The following is a 20,054-nucleotide window of genomic DNA, read 5'->3' as shown; positions in this document are numbered from 1 at the left end:
CTGCACCCCGCGCACACCCAGCGGGAAGGAAGAGGAAGTGTGTTCTGGAATAGCTCTAGCAGCTGCCGCCATTGGCCGGCGGGCCCGTCAGTCGCCTGGGGGCTGAGGCTGAAAAGAGGAAGAAGGAGATCTGGGCTCTAGCCTGAGAGGGAGGGAGGAGGGCTGAGCCCCGGCGAGCCAGGGGGCGTGGGGGCTGGGACCGCAGGCTGCTTGGCAGGGCGGGGCTGCCTTCGATCCCAGCCTCTTCTCTCAATCACCCCTCTTCTGATTCAGGGTGGCGTCGTGTGTCCTGGAGTGCAGGCGTGAGTCCCAGAAGACAGGCGAGCTGAGCCCAGAGCACTGGGTTGCTTCAGCAGGGAAGACTCCCTTCCCCCTGCTTCAGGCTGCCGAGCTCTGAGCGGTACTCAGAATGGAAGCCATCGCCAAATATGACTTCAAAGCTACTGCTGACGACGAGCTGAGCTTCAAAAGAGGGGACATCCTCAAGGTAAGCGTTGATGCCAAGCAAAGCAAGCAAATGCCGGAGGGCCTCTCCTGCCCTCACCTACCTTCCTCCGCCCGGATCACACACAAAGAAGCTGCGCTGTTGTCTTCTCATTGCCCACTTGCTCACTCTCTGCTGGGTGTGATCGGGGTGGCTGAGGCAGAGGCTGAGCAGAATATTAAATATGACTTCAGAGGGTTGTTGTGATGTCTGTCTCTAACTGCCTTTGTGTGGATGCTTCGAGTGTTTCTGTTTGCTTGTTGATATTGGTTCTATTTCAAGTACAGTCAAAGCAGGGTAGTTGGTAAGGAAGTATTAGAGTCGATTGATTTACCATGTAGAGTTTTATTAAAAAGGATTTTTTTTAAAGATCTAAACTTGAAGTGTTTATGTAAAAGCACTCAATTAGTCTTATTTTACACAGTCAAAAGATTTTTGCGTTGTGGAATGTGATCCTAGTAGGTTAGAAATTAATTACCCTGCTTTAGAGAGGTAGTTAGAAGTATATGCCAAAACCCGCTCAGGAACCTCCGTGTATTTTTATTCTTTCTGGAAATGATTGGAATTCTAAATAATAAGGTTCAACTTGCTGTTGTATAAAGATTTCAGTTTTTCTCAAAAGAAACTTGAGGAGCAGTTCCCCCATATTAAACTCTTAATTGCACAAAGGAAACTTGCTGACAATTTAAAAATAAGCTGCTTTAGGTTTGCAGCTCATCTTGAGCCCACTGTTCACATGAGGGTTCCTTCCCACCTGGCACATGGTAATCATGTTGTTTACCCAATTGGATGGAGCCGCTTGCCCTTTGGGAAATGCAATTTATTTTTACGAGGGTGGGTGTTGTGGAGGACTGTACCGCAGAAAAGCCCGAAGTGTAGGGTTTACACAGTCACTGTCTCCACCTCTGCCAGTCTGTCCGCTCACCCTTAGTCTCATGGCTGGGACTTGCTGCCCATGCATTCATCACCCTTGAAGGAAATGATAGAAATTTTATAAAGAGGAAGTGAAAATGTAGACATAAGGCCCTTTATAAAAGGACGAGTGTGTTTTTTCTGTCTGAAGATGTATAGACCTGTGAATAGTTTTTGGTTTGCTCATGGGCCCAGGACATAGAGTTCTCTGAAGCACTCCGCACGGCAGTTTCCTAGTGTTGGAAAGGCAGCTTGTGCCTCATGGAGGGGGACACTGCAGAGCCCTTTACAGGGAAGAGAACTGGTGTGTTTGTGTTCATTTCAAAGCTCTGTTCATGATGTCATGCTCTTTTGGGGTTCTCAGAGTCACTGAATTGTCAGAAAGCAGCCAGAAGCAGCCAGCGGTTTGAGTGCCATGTTCTGTTTGTTTTCTGAGAGTGCTAGAAATCAGAGCACATGAGAAGTAGGCTAAATTGTATCATCTGTGTCCAGAGGATCCTGGTGAGGGCTTGTTCTCACAGGTCACGGCAGTAGCCTGTCTGTGATGAGATTGGCTCCTCAAGCACCCACATCTGTAGCTGATGCAGTCACCCTTTGGGCCACGTTTGGGTGGATTTCTCCATTACGCTTCGTCTTGAACCTGGTAGTTGATATTTTTCTTTTGTCTGTTCCATTGTATGTAGCACTAAAGCAACAAGTTAAAACAAAACCAGGGATTTGGTGTCTGTTGTTAAGAATTTTTAGATTAGAATGTGCCCTGTTTACTATCACTGACTTTCTTGATGCAACCATGAACATTTTTATAAATTCATGGGTCAACTCTTGAACAAGTGTGAAGTCTTCTCTCCTGTTCTATAATTAGAAAAGATGATACTGCTTAACAGTCCCCGGAAATGTGTGTAGTAAGAGAGAGAATAAATCAGAGGGCTCACATTTACTTTCAGATTTTCTTTGGGGAGGTTGAAAAATGCATATGTTTGGTTCTGTGCAGTTTGCTGGATAACTGGCATATGAAGTCATGATGCCATTATTGCTTTTGAATGGTGGCCATTAGCTGTTTGTTAGTAATCTTGTGGCTTTCCTCCAAAAAGGGGGGGGGGGAGGGTGACGATACAGTAGTTGTTCTTTGTCTCATAATTCTGTGCAACAGCTAAGTGAAGAGGAGGAGGGCCACTGCTTGGTCTTAAGAACTGTTAAAAAGAAAAAACATTTTGCTCATTTGCTGCTTCAAAGAGTAACGGGGCTTCATTTGAATGGCTTTGAATTGACTTGGTAACTTGTGAGCCGAAACCTGTTTAACTGGAATTGCACTGGCTACTTGACTTGACCGAAACAGGCATATATATATATGTGTGTGTGTATATATATATGTATATATATATATGCCCTTTCTTGATACGGGACATGTGTGTGCGGGTGCTGAACACACATGGAGATAATGAAATGGAAAGGGCTCAGCCTCTACTCGGGGAAAGTCCAGAAGGCTCACAGCCTCTGCTGCAGCTTTTGGTAGTGGCTCAGCGCTGACTTATGGCCACTTCCCTGCTCTCTGTCTGCTTGTCCTGCATAGAGAAGAGAGACAAAAAATAAAAACATTTTGCAGGCAGCCGAAAATAGAACTGAATGCTTCACTGTTACTTTCCCTTTGTTACTTTCCCTCTTACAAGCCATGCCACTTTTGGGGGTAGTGGGGACAGCGCTTAGAAATGGAAGGGATTGCTCTTCAGTTGCAGGTCTCAGGCATTGTGTGCTGAAATGAACCTAAGATTCTCCAGTTTCTCCACTGCTGTGGGCCTCTCCCCTGACTGGGTTTCCCAAGCACAGAAAAGGCCGTGCTGACATAAAAGTCGCCATGTGGGGTTCCATGTGCACAGACTTGAAACAGTGCTCCCTGGGAGCAGGAGACCCTTTTGAGCTCTCAGACTCTGGCCTGGCCCCTGCTGGAGGTGGTTTTGTGTTTTCTCTCAAGTCTAGAAGATAACCAGTGGTAGGTATATAGGTGTTTTCTACTGTCGGGCACTCGCTGCTTCGGGCAGTTCCTAAACTGCCTTAGATTTGGCACACACGGCCCTGCCACCGTGTGCACAGGTCCTGTTTCAGGGAGCCTTTCCTCTACATCTTCATGAACCGGATCCCAGGGCAGGATCCTGGGACAGGGTGCCTTGAGAATTGGGAAGAAATATAAAAAGTGCTATTTTCCCTTCAGGAACTCTGAAACTAAATGAAAGAACTGAGGTGACTGTGTGAAATGCTATGCAGAGGCATAGAAAATGGGACCATTTTTAGAACAGAAAAAACCTTTTAAAACTTCTTTAAGACTTCTTTAGGGGCCTCCCTGATGGCGCAAGGGGTTAAGCTATGAAGCTGTTGGCAGTCTCTGCAGCACAAGTTCGATCCCCAGCCAGCCAGGGAGCTGCCCACATGGCACAGCAGACCTCTCCTGACTCGCCCACTGCTCACCTTAGCAGTGTACTTTGGTCAGTCTGCCTGTTCTGTTCCCCACTCTGTCTCTGGTGAATCTTCTCACCCCCCACACCTCTGGCCTGTACCTGTGTGGATGTGACCCTCGGGCTGGACCCTGCAGGCCAACAGGGGTAGGTGAGGAAAAGGGAGCAGGTGAGCTGGCTGTGTTTGAAGTAGGAAGGCTAGAATAAGATCTGGACTGTGACGTAATGGAGAAGGTGGACCTGAGCCAGAGAAGAAAAGCCCAGCAGAGTGTGATCTTCATAAGGAGCCTCTGAAGGTTTTCAGCTGGTGTTTGCATTTGTACTGGATTGCCAGGAGGGAAGCCTGGCCGGCCCTGGTGATCAGGGGGGACAAGCGCCTGCGGAAGACCGCAAGAAGGAGCCAGTGGTTTCAGAAATGCAGAAGGAGAATAACGGCACCTCTGCCTGTCGGCCGGGGGCACGTGAATAAGGCTCCTGTGTAACTGAGAAGGCCCACTGGGTATGCTCCTGGGTGCCGGGGTCTGGGGAGGGCTGACTGGTTGCACTGGTTGCACCTGCGTTTCGGTACACAAGCCTCATTTCAGGTGTTTGGATTATCAGACACAAAATGAGAGGTTGAGGTAGGTTTTTTTCCTTCAAAGTCCTACTATATGTTGTGGAAGCATTTCTTTGCCAGATGATAGGCCTAAGCCCAGAGTGTTTTTTTTTTTTTTTTTAAAGATTTATTTATTTATTTATAGAAGCACTGGGTACAGTCAGAAGCGTGGGAGGGTGAGAGAATTCACCAGAGCCAGAGTGGGGAACAGAACAGGCAGACTGATGATACACTGCTGAGGGGAGCAGCGGGCGGCAGGAGAGGTCCGCACACCACGTGGGACCCTCGCCCGGCGGCTGGGGATTGAACTGGTGCTGCAGAGGCTGCTGGCAGCTTCGCAACCCAGCGCTCAACCACTGCGCCACTGGGGAGGCCCTAAGCCCAGAGTGTTGAGTGTCATCTGTAGGAATGACCGAGTTCTCATGCAGCGGAATCATTTGCTTGCCTTTCTTTATATTCATTTCCCTTCAGTCCAGTGTACTATTTGCCAAATAGGTGCTAAGAATGAACTTTCAGTGCCTATTCAGGACTCCTCATGGAGTACAGAAATGAAGTGTTCCTTTGGGATCTTTGACATTTCACCTCTGAGCTGGTGAGTGGCCATTTGGGGTCACCATTGGTTAGTACCATCGTGAGCATTTCTCTCGGCCAGGAGATCAGGCATTGTGTATGATGGTGGTCCCTGAAATGTTGTGACCTGTGGGTCCAGAAACAGGCTAAGAAGTGAAGGGATTTGTTTGGGTTCACACATCTAGTAAGTGGGTTTGGTCTTGGGTCTGGCTGTGGTGCCCCCCCGTGCAGTGCTTCAGCGCCCTTCTTAACCTGGTAGATGGGACGGACCAGAGGTACAAGGTATCCAAGGGTCTGCCTCGCTCACTTCCCAAGCACGGCTGACTTGTGGCACTTCTACCTGGTGACTTATTGGACTTTCCAGCTAAAGTAAGTTGACCTCAATAGTGAATGGAGAAAAAAAAAAAAAAACCCACACACAAAAAAACGAGGTCATTTTTCCTGTCAGATTAGCAAAGATGATAATGATGGGCCCTGCCTCCTGCTGAGGTGTGGTGAAGTGGATACTGTCACCTCCTGCCTGAGGAAGTCTGTGTCTATTAGTCTTTTCAAGCTGTGGCTTGGCGATTTGTATCAGAACAAAATGACCCAGCAGTTCCCCTTTTAAGAATTTATTCTAAGAAACTTCTCAAACCAGTTTCTAAAAACATAGAAGGATATTTTCAACGACTGAGTGCCACCTAGAAATTTCTGCAGTTTTATGAAATGCTATTATTTGTAAGATGCATTTCAGAGATATTAGAATGTGTCAAGAGGGGCATCTTCAAATCAGTGGAATGATCATATTAACCAAAAAGACAACACCAAGTAGTCGTCTATCAGTAGGGGGCTGGGCAAGTAGGTAGACAGGTGTCAATAAGCAAGAGTAGCAGGAAGGAGCTAGAATTGAGGCAAAGCTCATCAACACAGCTCAGAGCAATCTTTAAATAGACCCTCTGTTAAAAAGTAACAATGTGACTAATATACTGAGCTGCTTAGTAGCTCCTTGCCCTAATAAATATTAACCCTAACAATAATCCTATAAAGACTGGTGTTGTTAACCCCATTTTACTGATCAGGAACCTGAGAAGTTACTAAGTTAGGACTCGAGTTCAGGCCAGTTTCAGTCCAGCTTGCATGTTTTTTTTTTTTTTTTTAAGCTACTTTTTAAAAAAAAAAGATTTGATTTATTTATTTAAACAAGAACCAGGGTACAGGCCAGATGCGTGGGAGGGTGAGAGGATTCACCAGAGACAGCCAGGAACAGAACAGGCAGACTGACTAAACACATTGCTGAGGGGAGCAGCGGGCGCAACAGGAGAGGTCTGTCGCGCAATGTGGGACTCTCGCTGGCAGGCCGGGATCAACCCGGCGCTGCAGAGGCTGCGGACAGCTTCACAGGCGCTCAACTGCCTGCGCCACCAGGGAAGGCCCCAGCTTCCATGTTTTTAACTACCACCCTGTAGGGCCTTTTCATACCCAGATGAGGTCAAACTGGACAGAAGGCCCATTTAGGTTTATTGCTCTCTTTCTGTTTGCTTTTAAATAGTGAGACTCCTTTCTGAGCCATGGCCCAAGAGGTGCTGGTTATCTGCACCTGATTGGGTTTCAGGTGACTGTTACTCCTCTTGTATGTTCTTACTACTTTGTTACTAAATTGATCAGTTTTAGTAAAGCTCTAAAGTTATATCCAAAGATTAAAAAGTGAACATTTTGCCTCACTGTTATCTTGTTGGATATTTCAGGAAGAGAAAGTGGTCAGGGGTTGGTAGATTTTTTTAATGGTTGAGGGTTAATCTGCTTTTCAATCTTGAGGCTAAAGTTCAGCTTCTCTGTGCTTAATATCTCGCCACTCGGAGATCTCTTTAGAGTGACTCACAATGACTTTTTTTTTTTTTTTAAAGATTTATTTATTTATTTATACAAGCACTGGGTACAGTCAGAAGTGCGAAAGGTGAGAGAATTCACCAGAGCGTAGAGCGGAGCAGGCAGATTTACTGAAATACACTGCTGAGGGAGCAGCGGGCAGCAGGAGAGGTCTGCGCGCCATGTGGGACCCTCGCCGGTGGCCGGGGATTGAACCGGTGCTGCAGAGGCTGCAGGCAGCTTCACAGCCCAGCGCTCAACCGCTGCGCTACCAGGGGAGGCCCCGCAATGACTTTTTGAAGGAAATTTGAATCTCTTTCACAGATCCTCCCTAAGTTTTGCCGCTGTGGATGTGGAATGAGGGACACCTGAAGGCGCTAGTAAAGCAAAGGTGCACAGGGTTCGACCCCCATACTGGGACGTGGGCTGGTTGCTTAGAGGCTTTGCTTGGGTGCGCCCGTCTGTCAAATGGGAACAATAGCATCTGCTTTCCTAGGGTCAGGTGAGGTTTAAAAGAACCAATAACTAACTCACAGTAGGTATCACCCCTGATAGGCAGGGGATACGTTGCAAGACTTCTCCCTCTCCCCACCATGGAAGTCTGAAACCACACGCAGTACTGAACCTTTTGCCCTGACTACATGCCTGTACCTACATGCCTATAATAGAGTTTGATTTATAGAGTAGACACAACAAGATATTGACAATAACTAATAAGAAAATAGAATTTTAATAGTACGCCGTATCAGAAGTTCTGTGACTGTGGTGTCTCTTAAAGTGTCTTGACATAGTATCTTCGGAGCTTGCTTGACTGCAGGTAACTGAGGCCCTGGGCAGCCAGGCTGCGGGGAGGGGCACTAAGGCAGAACTGGAGGAAAGGAGATGGTGCTCTGTTCTAGGTTTTGTTAACACTGTTGAGGCGCAGCGTTGATGAGAGGATGTCAACCCCACTCCTGGTGACTGTTAATCCCAGGAGTCTGCCATAAAACTAGCCAGGTGCTTGTCCCACTGCTGCCTCAGGCTCAGAACTAGTCAAACCTGGGCCCAGAGTGTCTGGAAGCCCGGTGTTGGTAGAGATGTGTGAAAGACAGTAGTTTCTCCATTCTCAGAAGTCTTCAGCCTGTTGGGATTAAAGCTGAAAGCAGAGAGGTGGATCCCCAGGCAGTTTACCTTCTGGAGCCTCTTTGGCTGAACGGAGCTTTGGGATTATGCTGCTGGCTGACATTAGTGGGGTCAGGAGAAAGCATCTCAGAAAACTCTTCACTGTATTTACTCTAAGGATGTTAAGGAGTCTTTTATTATCTATAAGTGTCCTCAGTGAGGACCTGGGAGAACATTCTCTCTGCTCTCAATGCCAAGAATAAACACTTTTTTCCCCCAACAACTTTTTTTAATTCTTGAAGGTGCTATAAATAATGTTTAAATGTTTCCTCTTTACCTTGTGGAGAAATACAGAGGCTGCTTTGGACTCATTTCTAGCAGCAGTTCTTGTGCTTTCTGTCCTAATTTTTATCAAAATAGGTACAATTATTAGTAATAATTGGTTCAATAAAAATCAGTAGTTCAATAATTCAGTAGTAAAATGCTGAAAGCTTTTCAATAACTTTAATTTTTAACTAATTCTTTAGTTTAATGGTGGACTTTTAAAATGTAGGCTAAGCAGCCCTTTGCAACATTTTACTTTTGAAAACTAGAAAAAACATCAGTTTAATTATAAAGTGAGAAGAAATGCTGTTTAGCCCTTGAAACTGTAGGCTTCACAGAGAACAAGGAAGGAGTATATGTTGTCAGCAAGACTATTCATCATTGCGTGTCCTCGTTATGACATTATTTCATACATTTTTACTTTCTTTTTTTTTAATTTTTTTATAGAGGCATGTTTTTATTTATTTATTTATTTATTTGTTTGCTTGTTTATACATGCACTGGGCACAGTCAGAAGCGCGGGAGGGTGAGAGAATTCACCAGAGCCAGAGCGGAGAGCAGAGCAGGCAGAAGGACCGAAGTACACTGCTGAGGGGAGCAGCGGGCGGCAGGAGAGGTCTGCGCCATGTGGGACCCTCCTCCGGTGGCCGGGGAGCAGCCGGGGATCGAACCGGCGCCGCAGAGGCCGCGGGCAGCCTCGCAACCCAGCGCTCAACCGCTGCGCCACCGGGGACGCCCCATTTTTACTTTCATAGATAAATAGTATGGAGTGGGTTGCCAAAGGGTATTGGTTATCTACAACATTTTGTTAAATTAGCATTATTTCCATTTTACTTGTAACATTTAAAATTATTTTAATATAGATGGGGGGAAGATAGAAAACTGAAAACTCTGCATAAATCTCCCTCCCACTCCAGTATTTTCACTATTTCAGATCTCGCCGAGGCTTTATCATTATGCACACATTTTTATAATGCCATATTGTTGTGGGCTTAACATACAGCATATGCTACCACTTTCCCATGTCAATTTGACCAATTTTTAATTTTTTTTTTTAAGACTTAATTTTTATTGATACAATAGCTGGGGTACAGGCCAGAGGCACAGGAGATTCACCAGAGACAGAGTGGGGAGCCGAACAGGCAGACGGACTGAAGGCACTGCAGAGGGGAGCAGGGACACAACAGGAGAGGTCTGCCGCACCATGTAGGAATCTCCCTGGCCAGCCAGGAATCGAACCCACACTGCAGAGGCTACGGACAGCTTCACAGCACTGTGCTCAACCCACAGCGCCACCGTGGAGGCCCTTAAAATTTTTAAATATTTTTAAAGTTTGTGCTCTACAATTATTTCCCTGCTGCTGAGTATTTAGCTTGTTCCTAGTAATAATTCATGATCTAGGAGGAGGCTTTTGATATGTTGCTCTGTTGTCCAAAGGGACTGCATAGATTGCATACTTGTGATAAAGATAAATGAGAATGGGGGCCTCCCTGGTGGTGCAGCAGGTTGAGCACCGCACTGTGAAGGTGTCTGTAGCCTCTGCAGCACGGTTCGATTCCCGGCCAGCCGGGGAGAAACCCACATGGCCTGGCAGACCTCTCCTGTCTTGTTCCCTACTCCCCTCAGCAGTGTCTTCGGTCCGTCTGTCTGTTCTGCTCCCCACTCTTTCTGGTGAATCCTCCCACCCTCCTGCGCCTCTGACCTGTACCCCAGTTCATGTATAAATGAATAAAATCTTTAAAAAAAAAATAAATAAATGAGAATGGCCAGAAATCTGTAGCCAGAAAACATAATAGCACAGCTAACGCTGCCTGCTTTCTCTAGTCACCATGAACACAGGACATTATCTTGTAGTTTGACAGCATTTTACAGGCTTGTGAACCCAGGTTTCTAAAGTGATTAAACCTCTTCCCTCAGCATCCAAAGTACTTGACAACAGCACATTGTTTTTCTGAGGTACATTTATTTTATTATGTGCTATTCCTTCAGGTGATTAATTTGCTTTTATAACTGTGTCAAGGTAAGTTAATAAGTCATTTTGAGAGCGGAGAAATTTGTGTGTATTTATAGATGTAGTTTTAATTCACCTTTACATCTTTGGCTAAATGAATCACTTCTAGAGAGACTATCCCAGCTCATTTTGGAAAAAAAATACGGAGACAGACAGACCAGGCTTTGTTTAGTTAATGCTGCAAATGTTTAGCTTTCGAACCAGAAGCAGCTGAGAGCTTCTGAGAAAAAGGTAGAGTGATTTTCTGAACATCCTCACTCACATGTACTGTAGTGTAAAGAAACAAGGAAACTGTCCTGTTGGAACATGCTGGCTGGCTTCTCTGAATTGTAGACACCTCTCCCTTTCTGTGACATTCATTTCTTTGCTGGGTGTTTTTACAAGCATGCATTAGTCTCCTAATCAGAAAAGCACTAAAAACCAAAACATTGCAGTATTTTCCAGATGTCAGTTTGCAAGTGAACAAACCTTTTAGGACCGATTTTGTTTTTTTATATACTTCATGGAATAAACTTGTTTCATAGTAAGGCTCATGGTGCAGGAAGCACATACATCCTGTGCCTTCTAGGCTGTCAAAGACTGCAGAGCACACAATGAGAACTCGAAACAGGCTCAGCCCTTTTCCTCGAGAATACACTGATGGGCCCTAGAACTAGCTAGTGCATCCAGCGCCAGTGACAGTGAAAAATAATGGTATGTGCTTTTAACCAAAGTCAAAATTACTAAGGCTGGGCCTCTGCAGTGGTGCAGCAGTTGAGTGCTGGGTCGCGAAACTGCCCACAGCCTCCGCAGCGCAGGTTCGATCCCCACCTGCAGACGAGGGTCCCACATGGTGTGACAGACCCCTCCTGCTGCGCCCGCTGCTCCCCTCAGCAGTGTATTTCGTCAGTCTGCCTGTTCTGCTTCCCACTCTAGCTCTGGTGAATTCCCTCTCCCTCCCGAGCTTCTGACTGTACCCAGTGCTTGTATAAATAAATCAATCTTTTAAAAAAAAAATTACTAAGGCAACAATTGCTGTTTTATAGAGTTTTAGTTTTCTACTTCTCCTTTATCTTTGGTCCATATTCAGTTCAGTCAAGCGTACATTTTATTATCAACTTCTACGAAGTGTCTGGCTTTCAAAAGTAAAATTAAGAGAAAGATTGAAAGATAGTAGGTTTTAGTCATCTATTGTGCATTAAAAAACAGCAGTCTTCATTTTAAAATATTAGAATTTTTAATTGAAAAGTGTAAAAGAAAGCTAGGCCATACTTTCCTCCTTTCATCCAGATAACTTTTTAAAAATTAAATAAGTAGGGGCCTCCCTGGTGGTGCAAGGGGTTAAGCATTGCACTATGAAGCAATCCGAAGCCTCTGCAGCACGAGTTCAATCCCCAGCCAGCCAGGGAGCAACCCACATGGCGGGCAGACCTCTCCTGTCTCTCCCGCTGCTCCCCTCAGCTGGGTACTTCAGTCTGCCTGTTCTGTTCCCTTCTCTGTCTCTGGTGAATCCTCTTGCCCCCTGCATCTCTGGCCTGTACCCCAGATCTTGTATGCATAAATAAATAAATCTTTAAAAAATAAAATGAAATAAATCAGTAAACCTCATACTCACTGTTAGAAAATGTGAAAGGCAAAACCCTCAGAAAAAATCGCTGCTCAGTTTTTCTGTAACCGTCAAGAAGAAAGAAGTGTTTAATAAATACAATCATAGGGCCTCCCCGGTGGCTCAGCGGTTGAGCGCTGGGTTGCGAAGCCGCCCGCGGCCTCCGCAGTGCCGGTTCAATCCCTGGCTGCTCCCCGGCCACGGGAGGAGGGTCCCACATGGCGCGCAGACCTCTCCTGCCTCCCACTGCTCCCCTCAGCAGTGAACTTCGGTCCTTCTGCCTGCTCTGTTCCCCGCTCTGGCTCTGGTGAATTCTCTCACCCTCCCGCGCTTCTGACTGTACCCAGTGCATGTATAAACAAACAAGTAAATAAATAAATAAATAATAAAAAACAGCCTCTATTAAAAAAATAATAAATAAATACAATCATAGTTACTATCTGTGTGCAGTAAGAAACAGTTGAAGCCATAGTTAAAATTTTAATAATGAAAGCAAGCTCGTCTTTAGTCTTTGGAAGTGAAAGAGGACAAACCTGGGGTAACCAGGTTGGCCCAATTGGTGGTGGTCCTCACCCATATATTTAAGAACACGGGTCATGAGACCCAAATGACCAAAAAAAGCAGCACAGGAAGAAACAATAGCAGGATTTATTTACACAAGAAGTGAGAAAAGGGAGAGGAGAGAGAGAAATTTACACAGTGGCCAGATGTCATCTGCCCTACTCCAGACAGTGTCCCCAAGCAGAGACTGAGGTCCAGGCCCCAACCCCACTACATGGTCAGCTGGCGGCTTCTCTGCTGACACCCCTTCTCGCCGGTGGTGTCACTGCCTCGAAGTCCCTGCAGCTTTTTAACTGGCAAATCCCTGTTCCACCTGTATTTCCCATCAGCCCCCACTTGGGTACACAAGGTTTAAGTTTGCTGTACTCTTTAGAAAACAGCAGTAGCTCGAAGGAGGTCTCTGCCAAGCTACTGGAGAGCATCCTGATGAATAAGACTTTCTCAGTCACATGTAAGAGTAGAGTAGATCTTGAACCTGAAATTGCTAAGAATTTTCCCGACAGTTGGCTGGAACTGTCCATAGCAGACCTCCATCTGGATGAACTTGTGATGAATGGCCACACTTAGTGCTGGCTGGGGAACTCATAGCACTGCAGGTCTTCCCTTGGGACTATTACCTTATTAGCTGCCTTCTAAATTTAGGAAATTTCTGGTATAGAAAAAAACCAATAGTTAACTTTTGTTAACTAGCAAAGTCATACTGGATGTTCAGAAGCCCTTTATTTGCCTTCTTTGAGCACCTAATAGTAATATATCCACCTGAATAACTAATCTGCAAAATTAGCTGATAGTTTTTTTTTTGTAGTTTTTTTTTTTTAAAGATTTATTTATTTATGAATACAGGAGCTGGGGTAACAGGCCAGAGGTGTGGGGGGTGAGAAGATTCACCAGAGACAGAGCGGGGAACAGAACAGACAGATTGACCAAAGTACTCTGCTGAGGGGAGCAGCGGGCGAGTCAGGAGAGGTCTGCTGCAAAATGTGGGTAGCTCCCTGGCTGGCCGGGGGATCAAACTCCTGCTGCAGAGCCTGTGGACAGCTTCATAGGTTGTGTCTTAACCCCTTGCGCCATCAGGGAGGCACGCTTATAGTTAGTACTGTACATTACAGTGTAAGATTTCTTCTCTTTCTCGTATACCTTCCCAATTAGGTATTAAAGGCCTTGCCAAAAAGACTTGCTTTTCATCTGCATGTTATCATCTGCATGCTCCCCTCAGCAGTGAACTTCGGTCCTTCTGCCTGCTCTGTTCCCCGCTCTGGCTCTGGTGAATTCCCCACCAGATGGTGAAGAGTTGTTATCAGATGGTGAAGAGTTGTTCTTGTATTACATGCTCTTGGATTTAGAGTTTTTATATATATGAGTAGCAATTGCAGGTAGAAATTAAATATAGTATATTTTTCCTTTTAATACAGGCTTTTATAGCTTTAAATTTCCCTGTAAACTGTGTTAGCTACATCCCCTAAATTTGTTTTTTTTTTTTTTTAAGATTTATTTTATGCATACAAGAACTGGGGTATAGGCCAGAGGTGTGGGGGATGAGAGGATTCATCAGAGACAGGGTGGGGAACAGAACAGGCAGATTGACTGAAATACACTGCTGAAGGGAGCAGCAGGCGAGGTCTGCTGTACCATGTGCGTAGCTCCCTGGTGGGGGGTCGAACTCCGGCTGCAGTGGCTGAGGATAGCTTCATAGGTTGCATCTTAACCCCCTTGCGCCACCTGGGAGGCCTTCTGAGTGAACTTTTAATTCGAACTTTCCATGTGTTGAAAACAGCACGAACTTAACACCAGTGTTTCAGTGCCTTCAAAAATGGGAAGAATTAGGGGCCTCCCCTGGTGGTGCAGCGGTTGAGCGCCTATTCAATCCCCGGCCGCTCGCGAGGGTCCCACGTGGTGCAACAGACCTCTCCTGCTGCGCCCGCTGCTCCCCTCAGCAGTGTATTTCGTCAGTCTGTTCTGTTCCCCACTCTGGCTCTGGTGAATTCTCTCACCCTCCCGCGCTTCTGACTGTACCCAGTGCTTGTATAAATAAGTAGATAAATCTTTAAAAAAAATGGGAAGAATTAGACCTTTTATATTCTCCACTATTAGAATATTAATTATGTTTAATAGGTGTGTGTAGTGCAGAGTAGTAGATACCTAAAAGTCGCTATTTACTATCTAGATGGTAGTTTAAAAAGTATGTGGTCAAACAAGTGGAAAATGGAATATACCTTTTCATAAAGGCTTTGAAAGGAAATCACTTAAGTGATTATAGGCCCTCAACATTATTTTTCCATAGACCCGAAAACATTAATTAACACTTTCAATAATACATCAAAAGTAAGTATGCGAGTTCCCCAAATCATTGTCCGGCCCACAGAGCGGGCAGTGAGGTGTCGATGCCCCTGTCCGTTCAGCCAGGGTTTCTGATCCTCTCCTTAAGATGAAAGTAAATCCATTACAGCAATTTTACTGAACACCAGTTTTCAAACATAGATTTTTAAAATGACTTAATTTTAGAACATATTTAGATTTACAAAAATATAGCCAAGATATTAGAGTTCCCATGTACCTCACACCCCATGGCCCCTGCTGCTAGCTTCTTATATTTGTACATTTGTCAGCAGCCAGTGAATCCATGCTGATACGTTATGAACTAAAGCCCATGCCCAGGCAGAGTGCGCGTTTTCCTGGGGCCCTTATCCTCTGCTGAGACCCACCAGGACACCCCAGCGCCTGGTCCTGCCTCCCGATACTCGTCCTGGCTGTGGCAGATGAATATGAGTTTTAGCGAATACGTGTAAATACTTCAAGTTTACTATTTATTCTTTTGACTCCTCGATAGGTCTTAACGACAGCTTGTCTTGTAAAGGCTGTGGGTTGGTGTTTCTGTGGAAGATGTTCATTTTCATGTAACGGGGACTCATGGCCTTTTAAGGCTGGCCCACGAAGTATTTGGCCCCCGTCTGCCTAGGGTTTGCACAGTGCCCTTGACTTGCACTGTTCAGTGCTACAGCCACTAGTCCTGGGTGGCCGCTTCAGCTCAAAATCAGACGCCCCGTCCTCTGTGGACTGGCCGCGTTCGCAGGTCTCCGTAGCTGCGCGTGCCCGTCATCGCAGAGAGTTTTTGGACAACCCACTGTGGCATGTCCTACCCAGGGAGCTGTTCCTGTGCGTACAGTGTTTCGGGTTTCACTTTGAAGTGCCCCCTCTCTTTGCCTGGGTGGGTTCCAGTCTTTGGAAGTGAGGCTGGGGGTGCGGAGAGGAGGGAAAGGCGAATGCTGCCCTGAGCTTGGAGTAGAATCGGGTTGGGATGTTTCTCTTTTCCACGAGTTCTTCCCTGGTTGCACTGTTTCCTTCCCTTGCGACCCCTTGAGTTCCCAAACCTCTTTCTTGGCGACTCTGGGCATGTGCCACCGCCCAGAGTTGTGTCTCCACTTGTGAAAACGGAAGGAGCAGGGCCTCCCCAGTGGCGCAGCGGTTGAGCGCTGGGTTGCGAAGCTGCCCGCGGCCTCTGCAGCGCCAGTTCGATCCCTGGCTGCTTCCCAGCCACCGGAGGAGGGTCCCACATGGCGCGCAGACCTCTCCTGCCGCCCGCTGCTCCCCTCAGCAGTGTGCTTCGGTCCTTCTGCCTGCTCTGCTCCCCGCTCTGGCTCTGGTGAATTCTCTCACCCTCCCGCGCTTCTGACTGTACCCAGTGCTTGTATAAACAAACAAAACAAACAAACAAATAAATAAATAAAACATGCCTCTATTAAAAAAAAAAAAAAAAAACGGAAGGAGCAGAAGGGTGCTAGTACAGGAGGCCCTCTGGGGTGCCCTCTCAGACGTCATGGCCAGGGCTGCCTCTTCTGAGTTGACCTCTTATGTCGCTGGATGTGTGATGTGGTCTTGGACCGAATGCGTGACAGCGGCATTGGCAGCATGGAGGGCCGGGGCAGCATGTCTTTGAGTTCTGCAAAGCCACAGTCGTGTTTTCTTTTCAGGACTTTGTTCTACAAAAACAATCTTAGGCAAAGTCTACCCCTTATTGTGGAGTCATTTTGATTCCTTGTGTTAATTTGCACCCAAAATTTGCAGTTTAATACCCTCACCCAAAAAGCCCTGCAGTGTTTCATTGTGAACATTTTTGCCAGTCAGGTCATGACGGACCACATGGTCCTGGTGACTATTTAATCCATGCTGGCTGGTGCTCGGTTGGCTGCGGACTTTCCCTGCACACTTAGCTGTCGTGTATCTGGGGGGCGTCAGTCCTGTCCCTTTTGTCTGGGATGACCCTGCCGCTTCCTGTTCCTCCCTGGGTACAGTTGAGCACACCTGAGTTCCAGAAGTCTCTCTCTCTCCCTCGGGTGTCCCTCCACCGCCCCGAGCACCATCATCACCTCCGGCTGCCAAGTATTGGTTTCCCCAGATCTCAGTGAATTCCTGTCCTCAGCCTCCTGCTCGGCCCAGCTTTGTGGTCAGGCAGCGCTGTACCCCTACCAGGGGCATCCAGCTCACTGTGAGTCCAGACATAGGCTCCTTCCCTCACGGCAGATGGTCGTCTCAGGGGTCAGGCTGCATCTTATGTCGCCTCAGCTGTGTTTGGTTTTATTTAGGTGCTCTAAACCAGAAATAGGAACTCCTGAATTCCTGTTGTAGGTCCTTATTCCTTTTTTTTGTCTCCATCTAAGTTTCTAGGCGACTTTGAGTCTTTGCAAAGTATAATACACTTTGCTATGCATGTGATCTAGAGAATATTCAACTGTTTTCTTTTAAAATTACTATTCAAAAAATAGTCCCCATTTCCACCAGGTTTTTCCTTTTTTTGATCATTTATTCTATGCATGGTGGCATTTTATTTCAGCAGGTAGTCTGTAAGTATATGAGGAATGTCACTATAGAAAGAGGCTCTGAATCCTTTGGCTCTGAGTTTGTCCTTTATTCTTTAAGTATATAAGAAAAAAAATTCTTTGGCATCTCTGAGGCAACCCTGATGACTTGTTCTAATTTACATAGTTCACACAAGTCTTGGCCTTAGAGCAGGTGCCAGAGAACAGCTCTGCAGAGGGCTGGATGGCAGGAAGGAGTCTTTCCTTATCAGGTGCTCTCCCAAATTTACTTTGCTGTTAAAAGTGAGGTGGGTTGAGGAAGAATGTCATCTTGTTTTTCAGTCTTTGCCAGAACTCTTTGCTCCCTGACCACTGTTTGGACTTTTACTTGGGTCTCTGTATTTCCAGGGATGCTTTCTGACCTCTCATTAGCAACACAGCTAGGACAGGCGGCTTTGTGGTGCCAAAGAGTTGTAGTCAGCCTGGAACAAGTCCAAACCGAACATGATCCTGAAGTCAGAAGGAACAAGTGGTACAAATACTCTTGGTCAGTCTGGACAGTCTTCAGAGGAAGGCAGTGTGGGCAGATCTGACCAGCTTCCGAAAATTTGTTCACAGACTGACATTTCAGTTCTTCTAGACTCTCTGTGGAAGGTTTCAGTCCAAGCTTTAAAAAAAAAAATAAAATGTGCCTGTAGGGGCCTCCCTGGCAGCTAGAGGTCAAGTCTCGGCACTATCACCACTACGGCTTGAGTTCGATCCCCAGCCAGGGAGCTGACCTACTTGGCGCAGCAGACCTCTCCTGTCTCGCTGGCTGCTCCCCTCAGCAGTGTGTTTCAGTGGATCTGCCTGTGCTGCTCCCCTCTCTGTCTCTGGTGAATCCTCTCACCCCCTGCAGCTCTGGCCTACACCCCATTTCTTGTATGCATAAATAAAATTTTAAAAAGAAGTAATCGCTGTTTATCAACATTTTTTATTTTTTTATTTTTTTTAATTTTTTTTTAATAGAGGCATGTTTTATTTATTTGTTTGTTTGTTTTGTTTATACATGCACTGGGTACAGTCAGAAGCGCGGGAGGGTGAGAGAATTCACCAGAGCCAGAGTGGGGAGCAGAACAGGCAGAAGGACCGAAGTACGCTGCTGAGGGGAGCAGCGGGCGGCAGGAGAGGTCTGCGCGCCATGTGGGACCCTCCTCCGGTGGCTGGGGAGCAGCCGGGGATCGAACCGGCGCTGCAGAGGCTGCGGGCAGCTTCGCAACCCAGCGCTCAACCGCTGTGCCACCGGGGAGGCCCTATCAACATTTTTTAAAAAGCAAAATTATTTTGATATATCCCATTTCAACTCTTTAGTGGTAATTTGATGTAAAATGAAGAACTTACAACTATACATTTCTGAGAAACTCTGCAGGCTCTATATAGGTCAGTAAGCAATTTTGAGTGTGTTTCAAGGAGACGATCAGCGCTGGCATTCTGTAATAGTGTGTAGAGGGACTGCTGTATGAACTACATCTTCTGATTCAACATTGTAGAAGATTTATAATAGAATAGAATCTAATGTAGTCATTGTGTACACTAAATAATTTTGGGATCAAGATTCTAGGAATACCACATGAAACAGTAGCTGCCATCTGAGTAATCACAGCCTTCTAGATGGGAGGAGACGAGTTCAGAGATGGACTGGAGCAAATGTTACCTTAAGCTTTCTTGTGGGGCAAGAAAATTAGCCTCGGGAGCTAGGTGGACTCTGTGTAGTCTGCTCTTCAATCCTCTCAGTGGCCTGATGAGAGCATTTTAAAATATAGGAACCGCAACTCGGAGAGAGTAAGTAACTTGTGTGAAACTGCACCCAAAATAATAAATAAATAAATAAAATGGCACAGCTAACCAGAGCTGGGCACGTTTGAGCATAATTTGATCTGGTTTAGATTTTGATCTGTGGGCCAGTCAGAGGGCACACATTTTCAAGTAGGCCCTGCAACAGTGAGCCCTGAGGGAAGATCACATGGGTTCAGCTGAAAGCAGGGGAGTTAGAAGCAAGATGTGGCCTGGGATGAAGAGCCTGGACTGGAGCCAGACGGTTGAGGTCAGACTTTCAGCTGTGCCATTTGTCATGAGTGTGACATTGGGCAAGTTTTTAAATTACTTTGTGCCAAAATTCCCTCACTGGATAAATGGGGATACTAATAGTACTTACCTCATGAGATTGTGGCAGGGATTAAATTAATCAAAATATGTAAGCACTTAAAATTGCAAGTAGTGGGCCTCCCCGGTGGTGCAGCGGTTGAGCGCTGGGTTCCGAAGCTGCCCGCAGCCTCTGCAGCGCCAGTTCGATCCCTGGCTGCTCCCCGGCCACCTGAGGAGGGTCCCACATGGCGCGCAGACCTCTCCTGCCGCCCGCTGCTCCCCTCAGCAGTGTACTTCGGTCCTTCTGTCTGCTCTGCTCCCCGCTCTGGCTCTGGTGAATTCTCTCACCCTCCCGCGCTTCTGACTGTACCCGGTGCTTGTATAAATAAATAAATAAATAAATAAATATTAAAGGAAAAAAAAAGAGATGGCGAGCTTTTAAAAAAAAAAATTGCAAGTAGTCAGTTCAATATCAAAGTAGTAGTTATCAAATAGGAAGCTGTTTTGTTGCAGTCAAGTTGATGAAATACATTCATGAGATGAGAGAAGAGTTAAAATCTAGAGTCTATTACAAGGAAAGAAATAACAGAATTGGACAAGAGATGTTGAACAAACTGTGAGGCCGAGGAGATCTTGGTAGGAGTAACAGAGATGGGAAAGGAAAGAGGCTGAATGCTAAACCGTAGGAGGAGGTGTGACTAA

The 20,054-nt window shown here is 46.1% G+C and overlaps 1 protein-coding gene across 2 annotated transcripts in view; it reads left to right on the top strand.

The window, feature by feature from the left end:
• Nucleotides 1-409: 409 nt before the first annotated feature.
• Nucleotides 410-20,054, top strand: part of GRB2 (growth factor receptor bound protein 2) — a gene marked incomplete at both ends in the record, with an annotated part of 60,021 nt that continues 40,376 nt past the window's right edge. For both annotated transcript variants that reach the window (XM_084238923.1, XM_084238922.1), the window contains one exon: nucleotides 410-487. In XM_084238923.1, coding sequence (XP_084095049.1) covers nucleotides 410-487 — 78 coding nt within the window. The remainder of the gene's footprint in view (nucleotides 488-20,054) is intronic.

This window comes from Talpa europaea (genome assembly GCF_964194135.1).
Source record: "Talpa europaea genome assembly, chromosome: 7".
In the NCBI taxonomy this organism is placed as follows: Eukaryota; Metazoa; Chordata; class Mammalia; order Eulipotyphla; family Talpidae; genus Talpa; species Talpa europaea.
The sequence above is the reverse complement of the archived record's forward strand: the minus strand, read 5'-3'. Positions and strand labels throughout refer to the sequence as shown.